Here is a 19,440-nt window from a genome sequence, read left to right on the forward strand (position 1 = left end):
AAAAAAAAAAAAAAAAAAAAAAAAAAAAAAAAAAAAAAAAATTATATAAAACAATAAAATTTTAATAACTATCCATTTTTGAAAAAATAAAAGTTTTTGAAGGGAATATGATTTTTCGAAAGCGGTGGGTATGATTATCGTGCTCTCTCCTCATTTCGCCGGTTGGTCCATTAGGTAGGTATGCCATCTAAGATGGTGGTGGGCTTTGCAAAAATAACTGGGCCAATTCAAAATCGTGGGCTGGGCTGGGCTGGGCTGGGCCCAAAACCCAATTGAAAACTAAACTGGGCCTTTTTTAAAAAAATTTGAACCAAATTCGAATTTCAAAACAATACTCCAAATATTGAATATTAATTCTATTTTTTTATTTTTATTTGTTTTAAATAAAAAAGAAAACAAAATTTTTGGAATTCCAATTTTTTAAAATTCTTTTTTTAAAAATGAATTTTGATTGCTTATGAAGCACAAATTTGTAATTTTGCATCAAATAAAAATATAAATAACAATGGAAGGAATTTTTAAAAAATAAAACTGCAATATATAAATATAAATATAAATATATATATATATATAACTCGCCTAACCCAATAAAAATTTTGTAGACTTTTCAAGAAAAGAATAATTTAATTTAATTTAATTTAATTTTGTTGTTGGGCCCAATTTTTCCAATTCCTGACAGAAACCTACAGGCCCAAACCCAATAAAAACCTTTTTATTTATTATTTTCTAAATATATTTTATAAAAAAAAACTATTTATTTTAAAAATGAATTAAATAATAATTTATAAATTAATTAAATAATAATTTATATATGTGGGTATATATATATATATATATAATTGACATTTAAATGGTATTATTATTGTTTTTTTTTTTGTGTAAAAAAAAAATTAATGAATAGAACAATTTTGGGTAAAAAGGGAGGAAATTGGTCAAAACCTAATGGATTGGTATGAATATGACAATGGGAGGAAGCATGCTTCCGTATTGCTTTTTGCCAATGACCAAGTCCTCGTTCCTTTTGATACACATCGCTCGTCGTTTTGAACTCAAACTTCATATGGTTCTTAATTTTTTTCTTCTCGAGTCATTTTTATTGGATAATTCGTTGCTCATAATGATTACGTATTTGAAGTCATAGTAAAACTTAGACCAACGACATTCAAACTTCTTTCTTTCTTATGACATGTTTGATAGATGTGAGTTGCTTTTTCGATTTAGAATTTTTGAATGTTTGATAACTGATTTATCACTATCATGAGTCACATGTTAGCATCATCATCATCGTCAACGTCGTGCATACGTTGATAATTCAATATTTTAGAAAAGTTAGTTTGAAGTTTGACCCTAGAAAGAGAGCACCATCTTTGTCAAATGCCTCTATTAGAAGATCTCATTGGTTGGGTTGAGTATAAATGTGGAATCCAATCCAATTTATTATAGTGGAACCTTTTTAGTTTTCCTCTCATATATTATGATCTCTATCTTCACTTCAAGGCAAAGATACAAAGTTAACCCTAAGGGTTGCCCTAGTTTTGATGCCTTTCAAATTATATTACAAAATAAAACATACCCTTCTTTCCGCTATAATACTAGAAATTTTGTATAGTAATATCTTGAAGGAATGTAAAAGTGATAGTTGATCAGTAGCATGACTCGTTCTTATCCAAGTTAACTTTGATTGACTTTCGTGTCAATGGGTGTGTGGGAGAGTGAGTGGTGAACGAAAGACCAAAAAAAAAAGACAAAACACTAGGTGTTTTTTTTTTTTTAATGAAGTGGGGTATGTTCGAAACAACAAAATAATTGACATAAGTGAGTTTTTTTTAATAAAAAAAAGACATTCCTTTATGTGGGTCGGTTTGAAATTGATATTATTAAGAGAAAAAGAATAGAAAAGAAAGAAAAGCAATGATCTTTGGTTGTAGTAAGATGTAAGAAGACAAGAAGATGGCTTAATTTGTCAAAAACCCTCCATACCCTAAAGCCTTCCTCATATGCCCTACAAATGGCCACTTTTGTTCCCTAAAAATGGCCTCCCACTTGACCACCCTTTAACACAAAACCCACTGCCACAAACAAGCCTGTCGGAGAGCCCTAAAAGGGCAAAGACCCAATAATAATATATGTAAAAGAAACATCTTTTGTTCTAGGGCATGCAAATTAATGCTCCAATTCAGAAGCCTTTTGGAAAGGCATTGGTCCTTTCTAAATTGGCATCTTTGAATTCTACGTGATGTTTCTTCTTCATATTGTGTTATTGTATGAAGGAATTTGTAGAGTGTGGGTATGCATGGAGGAGAGAATATTGTAAAGAACAACAATAATAGAGAGCAATGAAGGCATCGTGGTGTGGTGTGGTGTGGGGTCTTTGTTTGTGTCTGTATGAACTCAAAAAGGGGTCAAACCAAAAACATGAACCCTAAATCAAGGGAAGAAAGTGAAAGCATCTTGTAACTTCAAAGGAATCGAGCTATGTATTGGACTTTTGTTTTTGTTTCGTTTCGTTGTATGTAATTATGGGTTATGTTCATGAACTTTAAATTTTGTTTCGGTTTGGTCTATGATTGAATCTTGAAAAAAAAAGAAGGTTAGACATTTGTGTCACTGTTTGGGACGTCATATCACTCAATTTAATATTAGCTATAATCTACATTTGGGACGTGAATTCTATATCTTATGTTAAGATTGGAAGATGAGATTGGTCGGTGTCTACAATATTCGTGTTTGAAGTACAAATTTACAAAGTTAATTGGTATGAGTTTTTTTAGTGTGGAGTGTTACGGTCATGATTGTTCAATAAGTGCTATCTTTGCGAGTCTCGAAAGAGTCCAATTGTGACACACAGTGTCACAACTTCACTGAGAGAAAGTAGATTGTGACTCCCAAACATGGTTGAATGGGTGCCTATCGAGGGTCGCTTATCGCCCCTTGTCAGTCTAAGTGAGGTTATGACGCTCTCTCCCACTTAATCTAATAATCGTCCTCAATACCCTTCAAGGGACACAATCGTTATCGTCATTTTGAAACACAACACGACCATTTAGAAAGTGTGCAATGTCACGGTTATGCTTGAGGCTCAAATTAGAATTGAATAGAATATAGATGAGATTAGGGTTTCTTTTTTGAAAAAAAAAATAATAATTACATTAAAGAAAAGAAAAAGGTGGGAAAAAAAAAGGTGGGCCATAGCACTAAAGATTCCATTATTACCACCAATGGCAACGGCTGAATGGGACGGTCGGATTTGGTCGCCTTTGTCTGATATTTTGTTTCTTAAAGAATGTTTCTTTTCCGGCAAAAATTACTCTTTTTTAGCTACAATTTCCAACCTTCACACGTGTCCTCTTCCCATTGGCCACTTATCTTTCCTTTTAAAAAAATGTTGTGCTCCTTTGCCACGTCGGATTAATGTTCCCAATTTCCATCCTAAACTATGATATTCCATTTTGATTGGACCTTATTCAATTTATATCATTATTTTTTTATAATAAAATTAAAAGAGACTAAAATAGGAATAATTTAAATATATAAAATAATTATATGCATCTGATTCCTTTGATTAAAATTCTTAATTTTAATTAAATGGTCCTAATTAAAAGAATTAAAGTTAGGAGAGGGTCCCATTAAGTTCTTACTAAATCAATATATTCTAATACACATTTAGGGAAGATTCCTCTTGGGAACAACACCCTATATCCATCCATACTTTATAATATATACTTTTTATATATATAATATATATATAAAACTTTATAATATACACTTGGGGAAATTTCCCACATTTTGAATTAAGGTATTCCAATTATAAAAAGGAGATTCTCTAACCTCAAATTTAATTTCCCACATATAAAAGTGTGATATAGAATATATAATTTATTCCGAGCATAAAATGATTGTATAGAAAACATATGCCTACATGATTTCGAGTCGGGTGAAATGAAATGACAAATTGTTCGAGAGAATCGACCTTTTCCCATGTAACATCCAAGACTCCGTGCACGACCCAAATCATTCTCACTATAAGGAAATTCGAGTTCCTAGCGCGTGTCTCCAGACTCGAACCCATGCTCTCGACCTTGATTGACCAACCGCTCGTGCCACATGGCAGCATGTGAGCGTTCGTCCTTCTCCCTCAGGGGCGAGTGAGATGCATTTTAAAACTTTGAGAGAAAGCTGAAAGAGAACAATATATGGTAATGGTGGGCTTGAGTTGTTACATCCCATTTGCACAGTGTTGTATCATTTCGAAACAGTGTTTGTAACGACCTAGATCCACCGCTAGCAGATATTGTTCTCTTTAGCTTTCCCTTTCGAACTTCCCCTCAAGACTTTAAAATGCGTCTGCTAGGAAAAGATTTCCACACCCTTATAAATGGTGGTTTGTTCTCTTCTCCAATCAATGTGGAACATCACAGTGTTAGTCTCGTAATAATAAAGATAGTAATGTTCGGGAAAAGAGTACAATCGTAGATAAAAAAGAAAAGGGCCCTTGGGGAGGGCAGGTGTACCTTAAGAAAAAGGGTAAAGATATGATATTGAAGGGATGGTATAGGGTTGAAGATATGAAGAAAGAAACATTTAGGACAGTACTTATTTGGGGAGAGGGGAAGGTGTCCTTTATCCTGCCCACTTTGAGGGGTACCCCTCCACTTCACTTATCCAAAACTGAGAGACATCAGTACCAAATGTACGGCACATTGACCCTAAAGTCCTCAATTTATTTAACACTTTCTTCTATTATTATTAGGTTAAAGACAATAACTTCCAAGCCCTCTAGGGTAAATTCCAAGTACAATTTAGTTTGTACTAGATCCTTTTTTTTTTCTTTTTTTAAAGTATTCCCACAAATAATGCTCGTTCGTCTATCTGATCGAGTCAATCAGACCTCGACATTTCACGTGTGACCATCAGGTTGTGACAAATTTGTCGCGGAGTTCAGGTGATGGAACAAGGTACGGGTACATCTCTTCTTTTGTTGAACTGTCTCAGCTACCATGTTGGTCAACATGTCTCGAACTTTCACACCAATCATTTGTGCTTGGATGTCAGTGCTACATGACCTAAATAATTGGCATATTTCGTTGAACTATTTGAATCTTTTACTGTACGTTTGTTGGACTTATTATCCTGAGAATTGCTCGAACAATTGTATTTTTAAATATCAAAATAATGTCGGTAACCGGTCGAAAAGATCATATTTATTGTGATTATTAGACTAATATATTTAGGATTTAATCTGAGAATGTATCATGTGTCATGCACGTACGAAAGTTACCGTATACTCTTCCATCTGATGATGGAGTTTCAATCAAATCGGGTAGACAACTGCCCCATCCGCAGTTGACGTTCACTTGCTTCGTTTGCCGTCCGTTAAAATGATCACGCCATCCTTCGGCTGTAAACGCGAGTATCCATTTTCTTAAGCGCGTCACTCGCCACCTCTTTCAACAATTTCTCCTTCCTTTCACCATTTTGAAACCAAAGAGAGGTTGGTTTTATTATAAAGATTTGACCTTTACTATTTTGCTTATAATATCATTGAGAAAACTCATCCCTTCTTAATAAGAAATACGAGATTGGGGGAGGAGAACGAATGACAAGGGTGTGAAACACCTCCCTCGTAATAGACGCATTTTAAAAATTTTGAGGGGGAAATCCGAGAGGGAAAGTCTAAAGAGGACAATGTGTGATAGCGGTGGACTTGGGCTGTCACAAATGGTATCAGAGCCAGACATTGAACGGTATGTCAGCGACGAGGCTGAGCCCCGAAGAAGAGTGGACACGAGGCAGTGTGTCAGCGAGGACACTGGGTATTGTGTGGGAAAGCCCGTGTCATAATGTTTAGAAACACTCGATCTAAAAATCTTGAGAGAAAGCCCGAAATACAAGTCTTCTCGAGATAGGAAGATCAAAAAGAATGATATACAAAGGTATATGTTAATGGTTAGAAGGAAGGAGGAAGAGGAATGAAGATAGGGTTATTGGTGGGTATTGTGTGGAGGTGAAAAGAGAGGGCTCAGAATCAGAGCCACACCCACACACGCACACACACTGCTCATAGTTCTTGTCATCAAACAACTCCACATCCCCACATATAATAATTGATATAGCTTCATTTTGTTTCTTCACAAACAACCAGGCCCCCCCTCCCCCCACCCATCTCCTTCTCCTCCTTCTTCTTCATCAATAATAATACACCAATTTCTCTTTCTTCTTTTTGCATGAGAGATGAACCCTCCATGCATGAGAGCTTAAACGAGCAAATTTGAGGAAATACAAGTAAGTAACACATCTTCATTGATTAGGAAATCAAAAGCAAAGTCACGAGAGTTTATGTTCAACGTGGACAATATCGTACCAGTTACGTCAGTAAGTGGGTTGTTGTTTGTTTGATGAACGGATCGAAGGTTTTTTTTTTTTTTTTTGGTGGGCTTTTGAGAGAGTGATGAGAGCAGGAGCTGAGTATCTATCTTTATGAAATTTGAATAGAAAAAAAAAAGGAGAGAAAAGCAATGCCTTTTTTGGGATTGTACAAGTTCTTACCTGATATGGAAAGAAACCCATAACAAAAGTTTGGCCAAAACCACACACATACATACATTAGATTCCTTTCGATACAAAGCCTCTCAAACAACCGACAACCTACCACTCTCTCCCTTTCCTTTCTCCTTTTTTTTCTTTAACATACTTAATAATATATTAGGGACATTCATACCAAAATAACCTAATCCTTCCCATAATAGTGACCCAACTTCTAATATACATGCACACACGAGAGAGTCTCTTGTGTGAAGATCACAGGAAGAAACGAAAAATTAAACTATATTCATTTTGATTCATAAAATTTTAACGTAAAAAACTTTTACTACATTTTCTATGTTTAAGTTGGACGTTTTTAGTACAAGTAGAGTTGATTGTTCGGGTTGGGTGATAGTGTGCATTATACAAGAATCTACATTCATTTTTGGTATAATCAAAATATGAACCTTGAATTTTAAAATTTTGGTCAATATATTTTTAAGTGTTCCTAATTATGATTATTATTTAATTAATGTGAAAATAGGAAAGATTGGATAATTTATCCTAAATTGAAATACATAAGAAATTAGGAATTTATTAAAAGTATAGAACTAAATAGCCATTGGCAGAAACTGATAATTTAACCCCAAAAAAAGAAAATGAAGAAAGTAGTGATTTCTACAACAGGTGGGGTCGGTTAAATAAATTGGGTTTTCACATCAGGATTCCTCGGGAGGGGGCAAAAATTAGAAAGAAGGAAAAATTACAAAGAAGAAAAAGGAGAACTGAGACCTTAATGAACAGTAGTGTGTGCTGCAGTGGGTATGAGAGGGTCAGTTTCATGATTACTGCACAAAATCTGCTCCAAATTTGTCATCTTTTTCGTACTCTGAGTTTCATCCTTACCGTTTTCACTGCTACGATGATTTTCTGAAGAAGAAGAAGAAGAAGAAGCTGAAATTGGCAGCAATGGCGGATTGCAATTAGAAGAAGCCTTTGTTAGTTGCATCGCTCTTTCAACTTGAACCATCCAATCTGTTGTGCAAAGTACATAAATCATCATCACAGCGCATGAACCTTGAGCCGCAAGCAATCCAATCCACAGCCCTGCAAATCCCAATTTCACCACAAACCCCATCAAAATCGCCACCGGAAAACCCACCAAATAGAACGACCCCAAATTTATGTTTGCTCCCGTCGTCGGCCGAGCACTTCCTCTCAACACCCCGCAGCCGGTGGTTTGTGGGCAGTTTCCCAGCTCACAGAGCCCCACAATCGGCAATGCCACCGCTGTGAGTTCCAAAATATCGGCGTCGTTGGTGAAAAATCTGCCCCATTTGTGCCTCATTAAAGTGGTAAACACCATGGCCGCCACGCCGAGTGCGGCGGCGCAGGCGAGTGAGACGATCATGGAAATGCGAGCTTTGGCTGGTCGATTTGCCCCTAATTCGTTTCCAACTCTGGTAGAGACACCAAGGCTGAGAGAGGAAGGGAAAACGTAGACCAAAGAAGTGGTTTGAATCAAAATCCCCATTGAAGCAATTGTGGCCTTGGGATTTCCTAGAAGCCCACAAAGCATTATCATGAATTCGTACCACCACCATTCAAGGCAAACAGAGACACAAGTAGGAATTGCAAGAGAAAGCAGAGGAGCCCATCCATGGAGGCAATCCACACTTGGAGAAACCCAAGAATCCTTGTAAACTCCAGAGAAGTAAACGAAAGAAGCAAGGAACAAGAAGACGTTCAAATTGAACCAAACCATGGCAATGGCCACTCCAGAAATCCCCATTTTGAAATGCACAACCAGAAGGAAATTCAGGGGAACATGGAGCAAAACAGAGAGAGCAGAGCAATAAGTCAATGGGAGGGTAATGCTTTGAGTTCTCAAGTAAATTCGAAGTGGGTGAAGAAGGGAGAGGAAAATGAGGTCCGGAATTGAGAAGAGGATGAAAGTTTGAGCGACGGTAGAGATTTCCTCATCTTGGCCACACCATAAGAGGATTCTCTTCATGTTGAGCCACATGAAGGAGATGGGAACAGAAGAAGTGAGTAAGAGGAGGACAGTTCTTTGAAGCGTTATGCCAAGGAGTTTCCATTGCTTAGCTCCATAAGCTTGGCCGCAAATGGGTTCCATCCCCATGGCCAACCCAGAGAGAACAGAGTAACCAGTGATGTTAGCAAAGCCAATCGAGAGAGAACCCCCTGCAAGTTCAAGCTCTCCAAGGTACCCAAGAAAAAGCATGGAGATCATAGCTCTCGAGTACAAAAGCAGCCCTGTAACCGCTGTTGGACCAGAAATCTTCCCTATTTCCTTCATTTCTTCCACAGCCTGAACAAATAACGCACAAAAAAAACACAAAGTTGAAAACTTTAGTAAAGAAAGAAAACAATTTCATTCTGGGGTCGAGGAGATTCTGTTTATTAGTACGAAATTACCTCAGAAAGAGTTGGAAATGTATGAAGCTGAGCAAGTTGATCATCAGCAGGTTTGAGAAGATTGTTATTATGAAGATTACTACAATTAATATTGTCCAAATTCTTGTTGGGAGTGGCAGTCATGAGGTTGGTTTTGGTTTTGTAGTTAGGAGGAGATGGTTTTGGGTTACACATAGCTCTACCTATACCTTATTAGCTACCACAATCTTCTGTTCTAATTCCTTCTTCTATCTGATATCTGTATTTGAGGGATAAAATAGATAGATATAAGATTGAGAGTAAATGACTCTCTCTCTCTCTCCTCCTCTTCTCTCTCTCCTCTTCTCTGATATTTTGGTGTATTTCTTTGTAAGAGCTTCTCGAAATGGAATGATGAGAGTGAATGGGAGAATGGGTTTATATAATAAATAGAGGGATTGCCACCCCACAAAATTTCCTGCCGTCCTATTTTCGAACGTGTCTCTATAAATCAACGACAGTTTACAAGAAAGAAAAGGTTAGGGGCCGACTGTCCTTCTTAAAAGCCTTCATCAACTTTTCGACCCCATTAGCACAAAATCATTCCATCACAAGAACAAACAGATGGGATATGGGGGAGCCAAGATTTTCAAACCTCTTTTATCTTATCTTGAGGTACAAGTGAAGGCAATTGAAAATTGAAAAGGATTATTTTGAAACCGCCACAAACCCATTTGGGAAATTTTATTCAATTTGTGAGTAGTGGGAATTAATATTCATAATGGGAAACTGAGTGGATAATCTTTTTTAAGACTCCAATGTCTTGTGGTTGAGTTTTGAAAATATGGCTGAAAGGGATAAAAGAAACTTATCTTGTAAAGTCAAGTGGACGAGGAGTTCGAGAAACAAAATTCTTTGAAATGACAGGGAGCATATAAACTGGTGGTTTATATTTTTCTTTTGGGGGTGCTTTCTCTGGAAGATTACTGGCTTATAGCTTCTATCATCTTCGTAGGCAAAGGAGATGTTTGCATGTTCAAAAGCAACATGCATGTCCGATTCTTGAACAACCCATGTGGGAAATCATCATATCCATTATTACAACCACAACTCCATGTGTCTGTAACAATTTCAACGAAAAAAATCGATAAAGTGGTTCGACTGTTATCGATCTTGGTCAAGAATGAAGGGGAAAAGAGAACAAAATATGTTCTGAAACAACTTTATCCTTGATATTCTGTGGTGACGGTTCATGTTGTTCTTCACAGATTTTGGTTTGGTCGTGGGGATGAGATAAAAAGGAGTGAAGGATGTGGATTGGGAGGAATAATATTTAACATATACTTGAAATGGGTTAACATCTGCACTCCATTTGCTCATTTGGACCTATTATTATTCCAGGTGGGTAACTTGGGCTTAGAGCAGATAAACCAAGGGAGGAGCAGTGAATTTCTCAGGGTCAAATCCACCACAGGATGCTTAGAAATGCAAAAAGAGGAAGGAAAGGGGGGTGGAAAAAAATCCCCCCCAAGAACTGTTTGTCATCTTATTTGGTTGGTTTTAGAGGATTAAATAGAAACAGGATTCTTCATGGGTGTGGTGCTGCAAGAGGGCATAAGAATGGGACCACCTGATGGTATGTTAATGGGGAAGGTGACAGTGGAATGGCTGTATGAAGGAGCAGATGGGAGAAAGGGAACACACAGATTTAGGTGCTCCAATTACAACCATTAAATATGTATCCCTTTTCTCCCTACAGAGATGAGTCTGTCTCTCTTAGAGGGAAGAGCAGCTGGGGGACTGTGTCCTTACCTGAGGCACAGAACCCTATCATCATCACCCAGCCACCCTCTGAGCAGCAACAGCAGCAGCAGCAGCTGCTGCTGCACAAGGACCAGTTTTTCCTTCGTATAGGATATTACATCTCTGAAACTCATAACACAATCCAATGTCAGATCCCATGTGTCTTTGGCTCTATCAGTTGATATGGGTGAAAGGTAAGTATCAAGCAACAGAACCCTGTGGACAAAAACAAATAAATTCAAGTAAGAAAAGATAAAAAAAATTATAAAAGGAAAAAAAAACAGGTCAGTAAGTACACTACAGATTGAATTTTTTTGCAGTTTGGGGAAGCAAAATTGGTGGGGGGAGGGGTCCATAAAATTCTAGATCCCAAACAGGATTGAAGCAAAAGAAGTTGAGAAGCAGCAAAAAGTATCACATGTTGATGCCCATGCACTTGTTCCCTTCCTCATCAATCAGAAAGCAAATTAATCAATACCAAGTTGTTCTAATGGAGATCATACAGAATTTTGATTGGCATCATGGCAAACAGGTAATAATAAATGCCAAAACAAGTTTCTCGAAAACGATCTGCAGAAGTTGACAAGACAGAAACTTGACACCAATAATAAAGATTATACGCTTCCAGACACTGGAATAGATTCACCATCGTTCCTCCATACCAAGCTCTCTTCCTTCTTTTCAATTGAAAATTTGATTCTCTAACAAGATTCTAAACAACTTATTAGACCTAACATCTCCTTTCACCACACATGAAAAAAAAATGTATTTAACTGGATAGCACTCATGCTTTCTTCATCAATGGCAGTATCTTTTCTGGAATGAAAATGTATTAATTGTATTCCCACTGTGTTTTCTGAATTCAAGCACTGATTATGTTATCACTTAAAAAGAATTTTATTCTGTAGTTATGCTCTCTCCATTTAAGATAGCCAAAGAACAAAGGAATATTACCCTCCAAACAACCATTTCATGATACTTCTCATCATACATTTCAGGAAGCATAGCAAACCACATTAGTTGGTCAATGGAATCAAACATGGGGAACTTATTCTAACGTGTAGATGCAAGATCAGAGAGAAGCTAAAATGAACCTTTAATAACAATAAAACCAATTTATCCAAGCATACTGTCGCTCATAATCGCTTGAGCTTTCTTTAACAAATTAACTAAAAGCATAAAAGAAATGTCCCCATCAGGGTTTCAATCAGCGCAATGCACTAAATAACTGTTGCCCACCAAGCACATTCCAGCATACTCATACAGAAATTCATGCACAAATGAATGAGAATCCAATACATTGTGATTGAACCACCAACGCACTAAATATTGGCTTAGAAGAAAATGATACTTCATATGGAATAATTCCCAATCAGAAGCATTACCTTCGTTGGTAAGAAACTAGTCCTCCGAGTAATTTTGGAATCCACAGCTCAGGCTTCCCCACTTTTAACGCAAAAATTGTCATAAAGCAACATTTCCATGAGGTGGGACTGATGTTCATAAAAGCAAATTCCTCACTGTTTGCAGATAACTTGTCTCTCTCAGCATTTGGTGACAGCTAATTCCATAATTATCAATGACTAGCCAGTATGTCTGCTTAATCAATATCTTGTTTTACCTCATCTGTCGCTTACTAATATAAAGCACCCATCAACGATCACACCAGCGCTCCCCCAATGTATAGACCACACCTCCTTCCTACTGAAATCTACTAAACAAGCTTTTCCAAACCCAATGCAATTTGCATCAAAATTCAGATCAATTATCTTGTTCATCATGGATGAGATGCACACCAACCAAGCTTTTTAAATATTCTGACAATCAACTAAGGGAACTTTTTAAAAGGAGAAACCCTGTATAAACAGAGTCTCATAATGTTTATTTAAAGCTGTTTACAAGTTTGTAGGATGAGTTGAACGGTTTTCCAATGGATATGATAAGTTCTATAAAAGAAAAGGAGAAACGGATATAGCTGATTACCTCATGTGAGGGTTCTGTGCTTCTGAGCAGTAGACCGAGGAAGAGCCAAGATGGCAATGAGGCCACTTGCAAAGGCTGCAAGTGCTGCCAGAGCAAGAGCTGGAGAGTTCCCACCACCAAACAGCTGATCCTATGGTCCACATCTCAGGAACACCACAACCTATTATCAGAAACAATAAAATTAGTGAAAAGATAACCACAAAATGGTTAAGAAAAAAATGGACGACAAGTTACTAATAGCATTCTACCACCATTTGTTGTTATGAGAGCAAATATGGTGATTGAAATTGTGAAAGCCCAAGTCCACCGCTAGCAGATATTGTCCGCATCGGCTCGTTATGTATTTCCGTCAGTCTCACAGTTTTAAAATGCATTTATTAGGGAGAGTTTTCCACACCCTTATAAAGAATATTTCATTTCCCTCTCCAATCGATGTATGATCTCACAATCCACCTCCCTTCGGGTTCAGTGTCCTCGTTGGTACACCGCTCGCTGCCTAGTTTTGATACTATTTGTAACAGCCTAAGCACACCACTGGCAGATATTGTCCGCTTCAGCCCGTTATGTATCGTCATCAGTCTCACGGTTTTAAAACGCATATGCTAGGGAGAAGTTTCCACACCTTATAAAAAATGCTACATTCTCCTCTCCAGCCAACATGGGATCTCACATAAATAGCTTTACGAATATTAGATCAATTAGTTAAAAGAATTTCTTAATACTAGATGATGCAATCCCTCCACTGGTAAAATAATTGGGTTACAACTACAACTGCATATGCAACATTTTCAGGACATGACATGCACTAGAGACTAAATGCTTGACTTTTATTATTTAAATAAAAAGAAGAGAAAAGGAAAAAAACTCAAGTGCAATCCCAAACAAGCTTTGAGTCTTCAGAATGTCTCATGCAATTACTGTCTCTCAACAAAGTAACCAGCCCCACCCTGCTGTTCTGTTCTGAAGCAGACAGAAGCACAATGTATGGGACCAAGAAAATAAATGGCTTTGTGAAACATAATTATCCCGCAGAATTGCTATACTGTTTTTATCTTTAAGCCAGAGATGTAAAACTAGACCACATATTTATGAGAACTGTCCCTTCCTCAAAATTTAAATTGAATCATGTGGCGTATATGTTTATGACAAAAAAAAAAAAAGTTCAGCTAAGATTAAAATGTTTTACTACTATGGCCTTCAAAGTCTACCATATCTTACAGATCAAAATATGTTCCTGACAATGTTACCTAAGGCAACAGCCAAATCTTTCAGCTGGATTGAATCCTACAGAGAGGCCCACTAACGACCAAAAAGCTTTGAAGAAACAACAAAATGTTATGTCAAATCATTTTATTTCGATTACCATCCATTACATATTGGATAGTGAGTCCAGGACTACAGATATGGACGAACTCTAATCCTCTCCCTGTGATTCCACATGGAAATGTATATCATCTGCATCTCTAAATCTTTTCCCAAGACAAAAGGCAAATTGACCAACGGGGATATCCACAACTGGATTTTCAAGAGAAGTTTGTCTTAGTATGTCCCTGAAAAAGGCCAGTCCAAAATTGACAATCTTTCTCATTTAACAAAACCAAATGATTAAAGACAGAGCGCACGAACTGTAATGTTCCTTCATTATTTCAAAATAAAACCTTCAGTGTTTTCCTTCTTGCAGATAAAAGTTGAGAGAACTCATGTTTTCCCATGTTAACTGCACTTATATCCCTTCCAGCAATAGAAGGTTCCATGCATTTCGTCAATGATTTTGATAACAGTGAGTATAAAGACTATTTATAGATTAACTTGTCCCTTTGATGTTGGTTGATATTGTGCATAGCTTCTACATAATATGAACAACCACTTCTAGTTTTTCATTTGAAGAAGGCAACATCAATCCTGCCTTGATCAAGTTGTAAAGATTCAACACGCGAGGAGTTCATGGCATATTGAACACTGTAATTAATCTGCAAAGAACTATTCCAATAAACAAATAAAAGTGATGCTTAACTGGACCTCCGTCATGCGTCATCACAAACTGATTAATTTAATGTAGACTAAAATTTCCAAATCCAATATGACATACAAGTAAATTTATCCTTGAAATCTCCATGTTTTCATCTAATGGCAGTACTATTTGTGCTAAAACAAGAAAGAAGGGGCAAAAAGAAGTAAGATAAAACATGTGCGACCACATTTTATACAAGAAAGGAACTGCTTACTGCCAAAGGGGCACCAAGAAGAGCAAAGTTAATCAATGCAGCTGATACAATACTATTTGGTGGGATATCATGACCTATGTAGCCCATATTGTTTGCCTCATACGTAATGACCAAGATAGTAAGAAAACATAAAGCCATAAAAATATTAGAGATTCTCCATATAAACCAGCACCCACTTTCTGCACAGCTTCTCCATAAGTAATGAAGCTATTCCAAGGACAACAGAGTTATACCAAATGCTCCCATTCTGACTCCAGAACTATAACTCTGTCCTTCATTTGGCTTGCCACCATAAAGCTCTCTACCCATCCAATCAGTATTAAAAGGATAATAATTATAACTGGAAACCATGCCATCCTTGTCAAGGAACTGACAAGCAAAACTACCCGCATATACCCAGAGAGGTGCTAAAAGTCCAAAACCAAGGAGGACCTGTCCCTGGAAACTAGAGGTTGCTCTTGAGCTACTAATACACTAAAATATGTTCTAATTGCAATGAACACGATAAAAATCAAGAAAGCTGACTTCACAATTAACGGAACATTAAGAGGTAAGAGTAAACAGCAAGAGATTGTACCAGCCATCAAAGATCCAGTGGCATACCCAAAAACATTACCAGTGGCGATAAATAGAGAAAAATAAGCATTTGCCACCCGATTCCTTCAATAATCCTTACCTAGCACAACATTAATTTTTTGAAAATGCAAGTGTCTCGAGGTCCACACAACATAAGAGCTTTCTTAGGTTTAATAGAATATGTCACAGCCACAAGCAGGTACCACAAATGATCGCTTTGGTTAGAACAATAAACTTTCAAGATTCACATTAATTTATCATTACAGAACAAATATTTTATACGCGACTAACTTGTTAAAACCTTCTGCAGTTTGGCACAGTTTAAGAACTTAAACTCCCTTGGTTTTATGGAATCGCGATTTCTACCTTTAGTTTTTCTGACTACATACAAAAATAATGGAACAAGCGGGGAAACTTAGAGATTAATAATGACATACATTGGAATTATAACGGAGAAATCACAATATAAACACACACTACCAGCCTTAATCCTAAAATTAGTAGCATATTACTTCAGTAAATTGGAAGGCATCCTAGCAACAGTTGAAGGAAGCTAAGCATTTTCAACTAATGATACACTAACAGAGGTATCAAAGTTCAAACGTCATACCAAACAACATAGCGATAAGAAGAGGTATTAGCGACGACGAGAATCCGCAAACCAAACACAAAGAATCCAATCGCACGAGGCCTAACGTGACCACGAAGAATCCAATCCAATCACAAAGAATCCGTATCGGCTGGTGCAGCGATCGCTCATGTGACCAACGAGCGACTGGACAAAGAGGCCGAAAACCGGTCCACAGAGCCACATGAGACTAAGACCAAGCGTGAGGAATACCGATCCCATCCGGGGTCGATCATATGAGAATTAATGGTCACGTAATGGACATATGAGACTCTTAACAAACTTTCAAAGGTATCAACTTAATTAGGTATGACCAATCCCACGTGGGGTCGGTCATATAGACGATAGGTGTCATAATCACACTCTCACGCAATCTCACGCGAAGTTTGTAAGTAATTGTGCAACACACACTCTCACTATTGAGATACCCATCGACTACGTATACCCAAATCTCGAGCCCTACTTTAAGAAAATTTTAGAAAACGGGGTCAGAGAGATTTTAAAAGGAGAATCTGATTTGAGAGAACATATATCAAGTCCTATACATCATAAAAATGATGAATAAAAGTAATAAGAGATACAATGCAAAGAGATTGACATGCGGCTATAGACAATACACATTGGACAAGCATGACCGTGACAATGGGTAACCCTATCATTGAATCTTGGCTAACCACGTTTAGAGTTGTCCACGCTATCGAGGCGGACCCCATAGGGTTTGAATTTGGTATGTTTTAGACGCATCATTTGTCCATAAGTTAGGATTTGGTTAATAGAAAAGCACATTGGTGGGCTTAGGGGACAGAAGGAGCCATGACCCTAGCAAGGAGGTTGCACACAGTCCACGCCACGTCATGCAAATGTAAACAAGTAAACAACAAACACGAACCACCGTTTCCACCTTCCACGAAGCCAAGGGTTAAAATTATCCAAATAATTGTTTGTATTATATTAAAATACAATCATATTGTTATTAATTGAAATATTTGGTTATGACATCATAATTTCTCCGTCGAATCAAACTAAAAAATAGAAGTTCTCGTACCTCCTTTCAGTTCTTCTCCTACGTCTCTCGAGCACGTTCTTTTCAAAATTCCCTCGACACCCATCGAGACTCTTTAATATATTGCTAATTTACGTGTTTAAAATAGTTTATATATATATATATATATATAGGAATATTTGAAATACTTAGTAATTAAGCTAGTTTAATTAAATATATAGATGACGTCATTTAATCAGCAATTAAATATATTATATATACACTCATTAGTCAAAGTCAGAGGTCTTATGGTTTTCACAACAAAACAAAAAATAAATTAAATTAAAAAGAAAAAAGAGTGAGATGGCTTAGTCGGTTATGTTTTTAAACAAACAAAATGTTTTTTTTTTCAATAAATAAAAAATTTCAACTTAAAATATCTTCGTAATTAAATTTAAATACACAAAATATAACTAATTAATTTTAAAATATGAATATTATTAAGATTAATCTTTTATTTTTTTATTATGCAATTTCTTTATTTCGAGACTAAAATAAGTCTCTTGAAAATAAAATAATAATAATAATAATAATAATAAAAAGTTTAATTACGTGTCAGAGGAATTGACGCGGCAACCCGACAAGCAGCGAGGAAATTGGATTTAACTCGAAAACCAACCGGCGAAGGCAAAAGGCATATTCCCAATTTGACGACCGCCATTGCCGAACCGACACGGCGCCGATACGCTCTGCAACTCTCCGCGCTCCAATCACTGGTTTACACGTTTCAGCTTCGTTGGTTATATAAATCCCCGAACCCAAACCACCTCCCCTGTTCCAGTTAACCCAACCAACCACCTCCCCTGTTCCAGTTTCATCGGCAGCTCCGCCGCGAAACATGGCACACCCACAACCCGTCCTTCCCAATTTCCACAATTTCCACGAATCCTGGCTCAGCACCCAACAATCCTTCCTCCAACAGCTTCTCGATTCCGCAGCCTTACAGAGCAACGACAAGGAAGACGCCCAATTGCGCTTAATCGCCCAAGTCCTCGCCCACTACCAGCAATACTACGACGAGCTCTCCAAGGCCGCCGCCGAAGACATCTTCCAAGTCCTCTCCGCCCCATGGCTCACTTCTTTTGAGCGCACCTTTCTTTGGATTTCTGGCTTCAAGCCTTCCCTCCTCATCCGCCTCCTCTTCGCCGCCGTCAACGACTTGACCCCAGCGCAATCGGCTAGACTGAACGAGGTCAGAGCTGAGGTCAAGTGGAAGGAGAGGGAGTTGACTGATGCTATGGCTAGTTTGCAGGAGACAATAGCGGCGCCGCCGATGTTGGAGCTGGCGCGGCGGGTCGGAGCTGGGAGGCTTGTGGATGGAGAGATTTGTGAAATGGAAAGTGCGATAGAGGAGCTGAAGATGGGAATGTTGAGGGTTGCGGATAGAGCGGATTTGCTGCGTGGGTCGACGGTGATGACGGTGGTGGAGATTCTGAATTCCGATCAGATGGTGAGGGTTTTAGCGGCGGTGGTCGGGTTTCAATTGCGGATTAGAAGATGGGGCCTTCAGAGAGATTGAATTTAATGGGCTCAACTCAACCAATACAAAGGCCCATTTCCAGGCCCATTTCATGCTTCAAAAATTTTCAATTTTCTTTTTCTATAAACCAAAAAAAAAAAAATCAATTTTAAAGTCTTTTTCTAATGAAAAAAAATATAATATTTAAGTTTTTTTTGTTTTTGTTTTTTTTAGGATAAGCCGTCTCTCAAATAATAGGAAGGGATTCCATGATTATTAAGTGACAGCGGGATCTATTTTTGGTTGTGTGTCCACCTGTGCCCACCTAAAAAACCAGCTTAAAAAATGATGAGTCGGTTGTGGGAGGTAAGGATCCGTATCAAGTTAGAATATCGTTGTTAGTTTGGTACCTCTAGGGCTAATAGCTCTCTAGGATTATAGACACTCGCTACTTCTAACTGTCAATGAAATGGAGAGTGCCAGATGTGAAATCAATTCCAGTCCTAGTTGCTGAGGTGGCATAGTGAGAGGTGAGAAGAATAACAAGAGAAGCAACGGAATATCCAGCAGTACGGTGGAATAGATTCAAGTGTTCGAGCTAGTAGATCCAGAGCAAATAGGCGTTGACTTAGTTGCTTTTACAGTAGATTTTAATCTCGATGTTGATCAGAGGCAACTTACCAATGATAGTCGTAGCATCAGGAGCTTTCAAGGGAGGCAGACATGTATATCTCGATAGTAGCCATGATATACATTCCAGATTAAATAATATATTTTGACCTAAATTTCGTTATATATTCTTATG

At 37.5% G+C, this 19,440-nt stretch overlaps 2 protein-coding genes and 1 pseudogene across 2 annotated transcripts; 1 reads left to right on the plus strand and 2 right to left on the minus strand.

The window, feature by feature from the left end:
* Window positions 1–7,161: 7,161 nt before the first annotated feature.
* Window positions 7,162–13,075, minus strand: LOC111462758 (protein DETOXIFICATION 48-like). Its single transcript, XM_023106486.1, has 5 exons — window positions 12,954–13,075; window positions 12,344–12,865; window positions 12,108–12,242; window positions 8,962–10,938; window positions 7,162–8,854 (listed from the first exon to the last, which is right to left on the minus strand). Exons 4-5 carry the CDS (start codon window positions 9,133–9,135, stop codon window positions 7,316–7,318), a joined length of 1,713 nt encoding a protein of 570 aa, XP_022962254.1. The 5' UTR covers window positions 9,136–10,938; window positions 12,108–12,242; window positions 12,344–12,865; window positions 12,954–13,075; the 3' UTR covers window positions 7,162–7,315.
* Window positions 13,076–13,901: 826 nt separating this feature from the next.
* On the minus strand, window positions 13,902–18,016 carry LOC111462986 (annotated as a pseudogene).
* LOC111462763 (protein DOG1-like 4) lies at window positions 17,755–18,782 on the plus strand. The gene has a single exon (XM_023106493.1). It carries the CDS (start codon window positions 18,015–18,017, stop codon window positions 18,693–18,695), a length of 681 nt encoding a protein of 226 aa, XP_022962261.1. The 5' UTR covers window positions 17,755–18,014; the 3' UTR covers window positions 18,696–18,782.
* The last annotated feature ends 658 nt before the right edge of the window (window positions 18,783–19,440 follow it).

The sequence above is a fragment of the Cucurbita moschata genome, unplaced genomic scaffold (genome assembly GCF_002738365.1).
Source record: "Cucurbita moschata cultivar Rifu unplaced genomic scaffold, Cmos_1.0 Cmo_Scf00027, whole genome shotgun sequence".
In the NCBI taxonomy this organism is placed as follows: Eukaryota; Viridiplantae; Streptophyta; class Magnoliopsida; order Cucurbitales; family Cucurbitaceae; genus Cucurbita; species Cucurbita moschata.

Coding starts and splice junctions, on each gene's coding strand:
- LOC111462758 (XM_023106486.1), bottom strand. CDS start 9,135: ATGTGTAACCCAAAACCATCTCCTCCTAACTACAAAACCAAAACCAAC. Junction 8,855..8,961: donor CATTTCCAACTCTTTCTGAG/GTAATTTCGTAC, acceptor TTATTTGTTCAG/GCTGTGGAAGAAATGAAGGA.
- LOC111462763 (XM_023106493.1), top strand. CDS start 18,015: ATGGCACACCCACAACCCGTCCTTCCCAATTTCCACAATTTCCACGAA.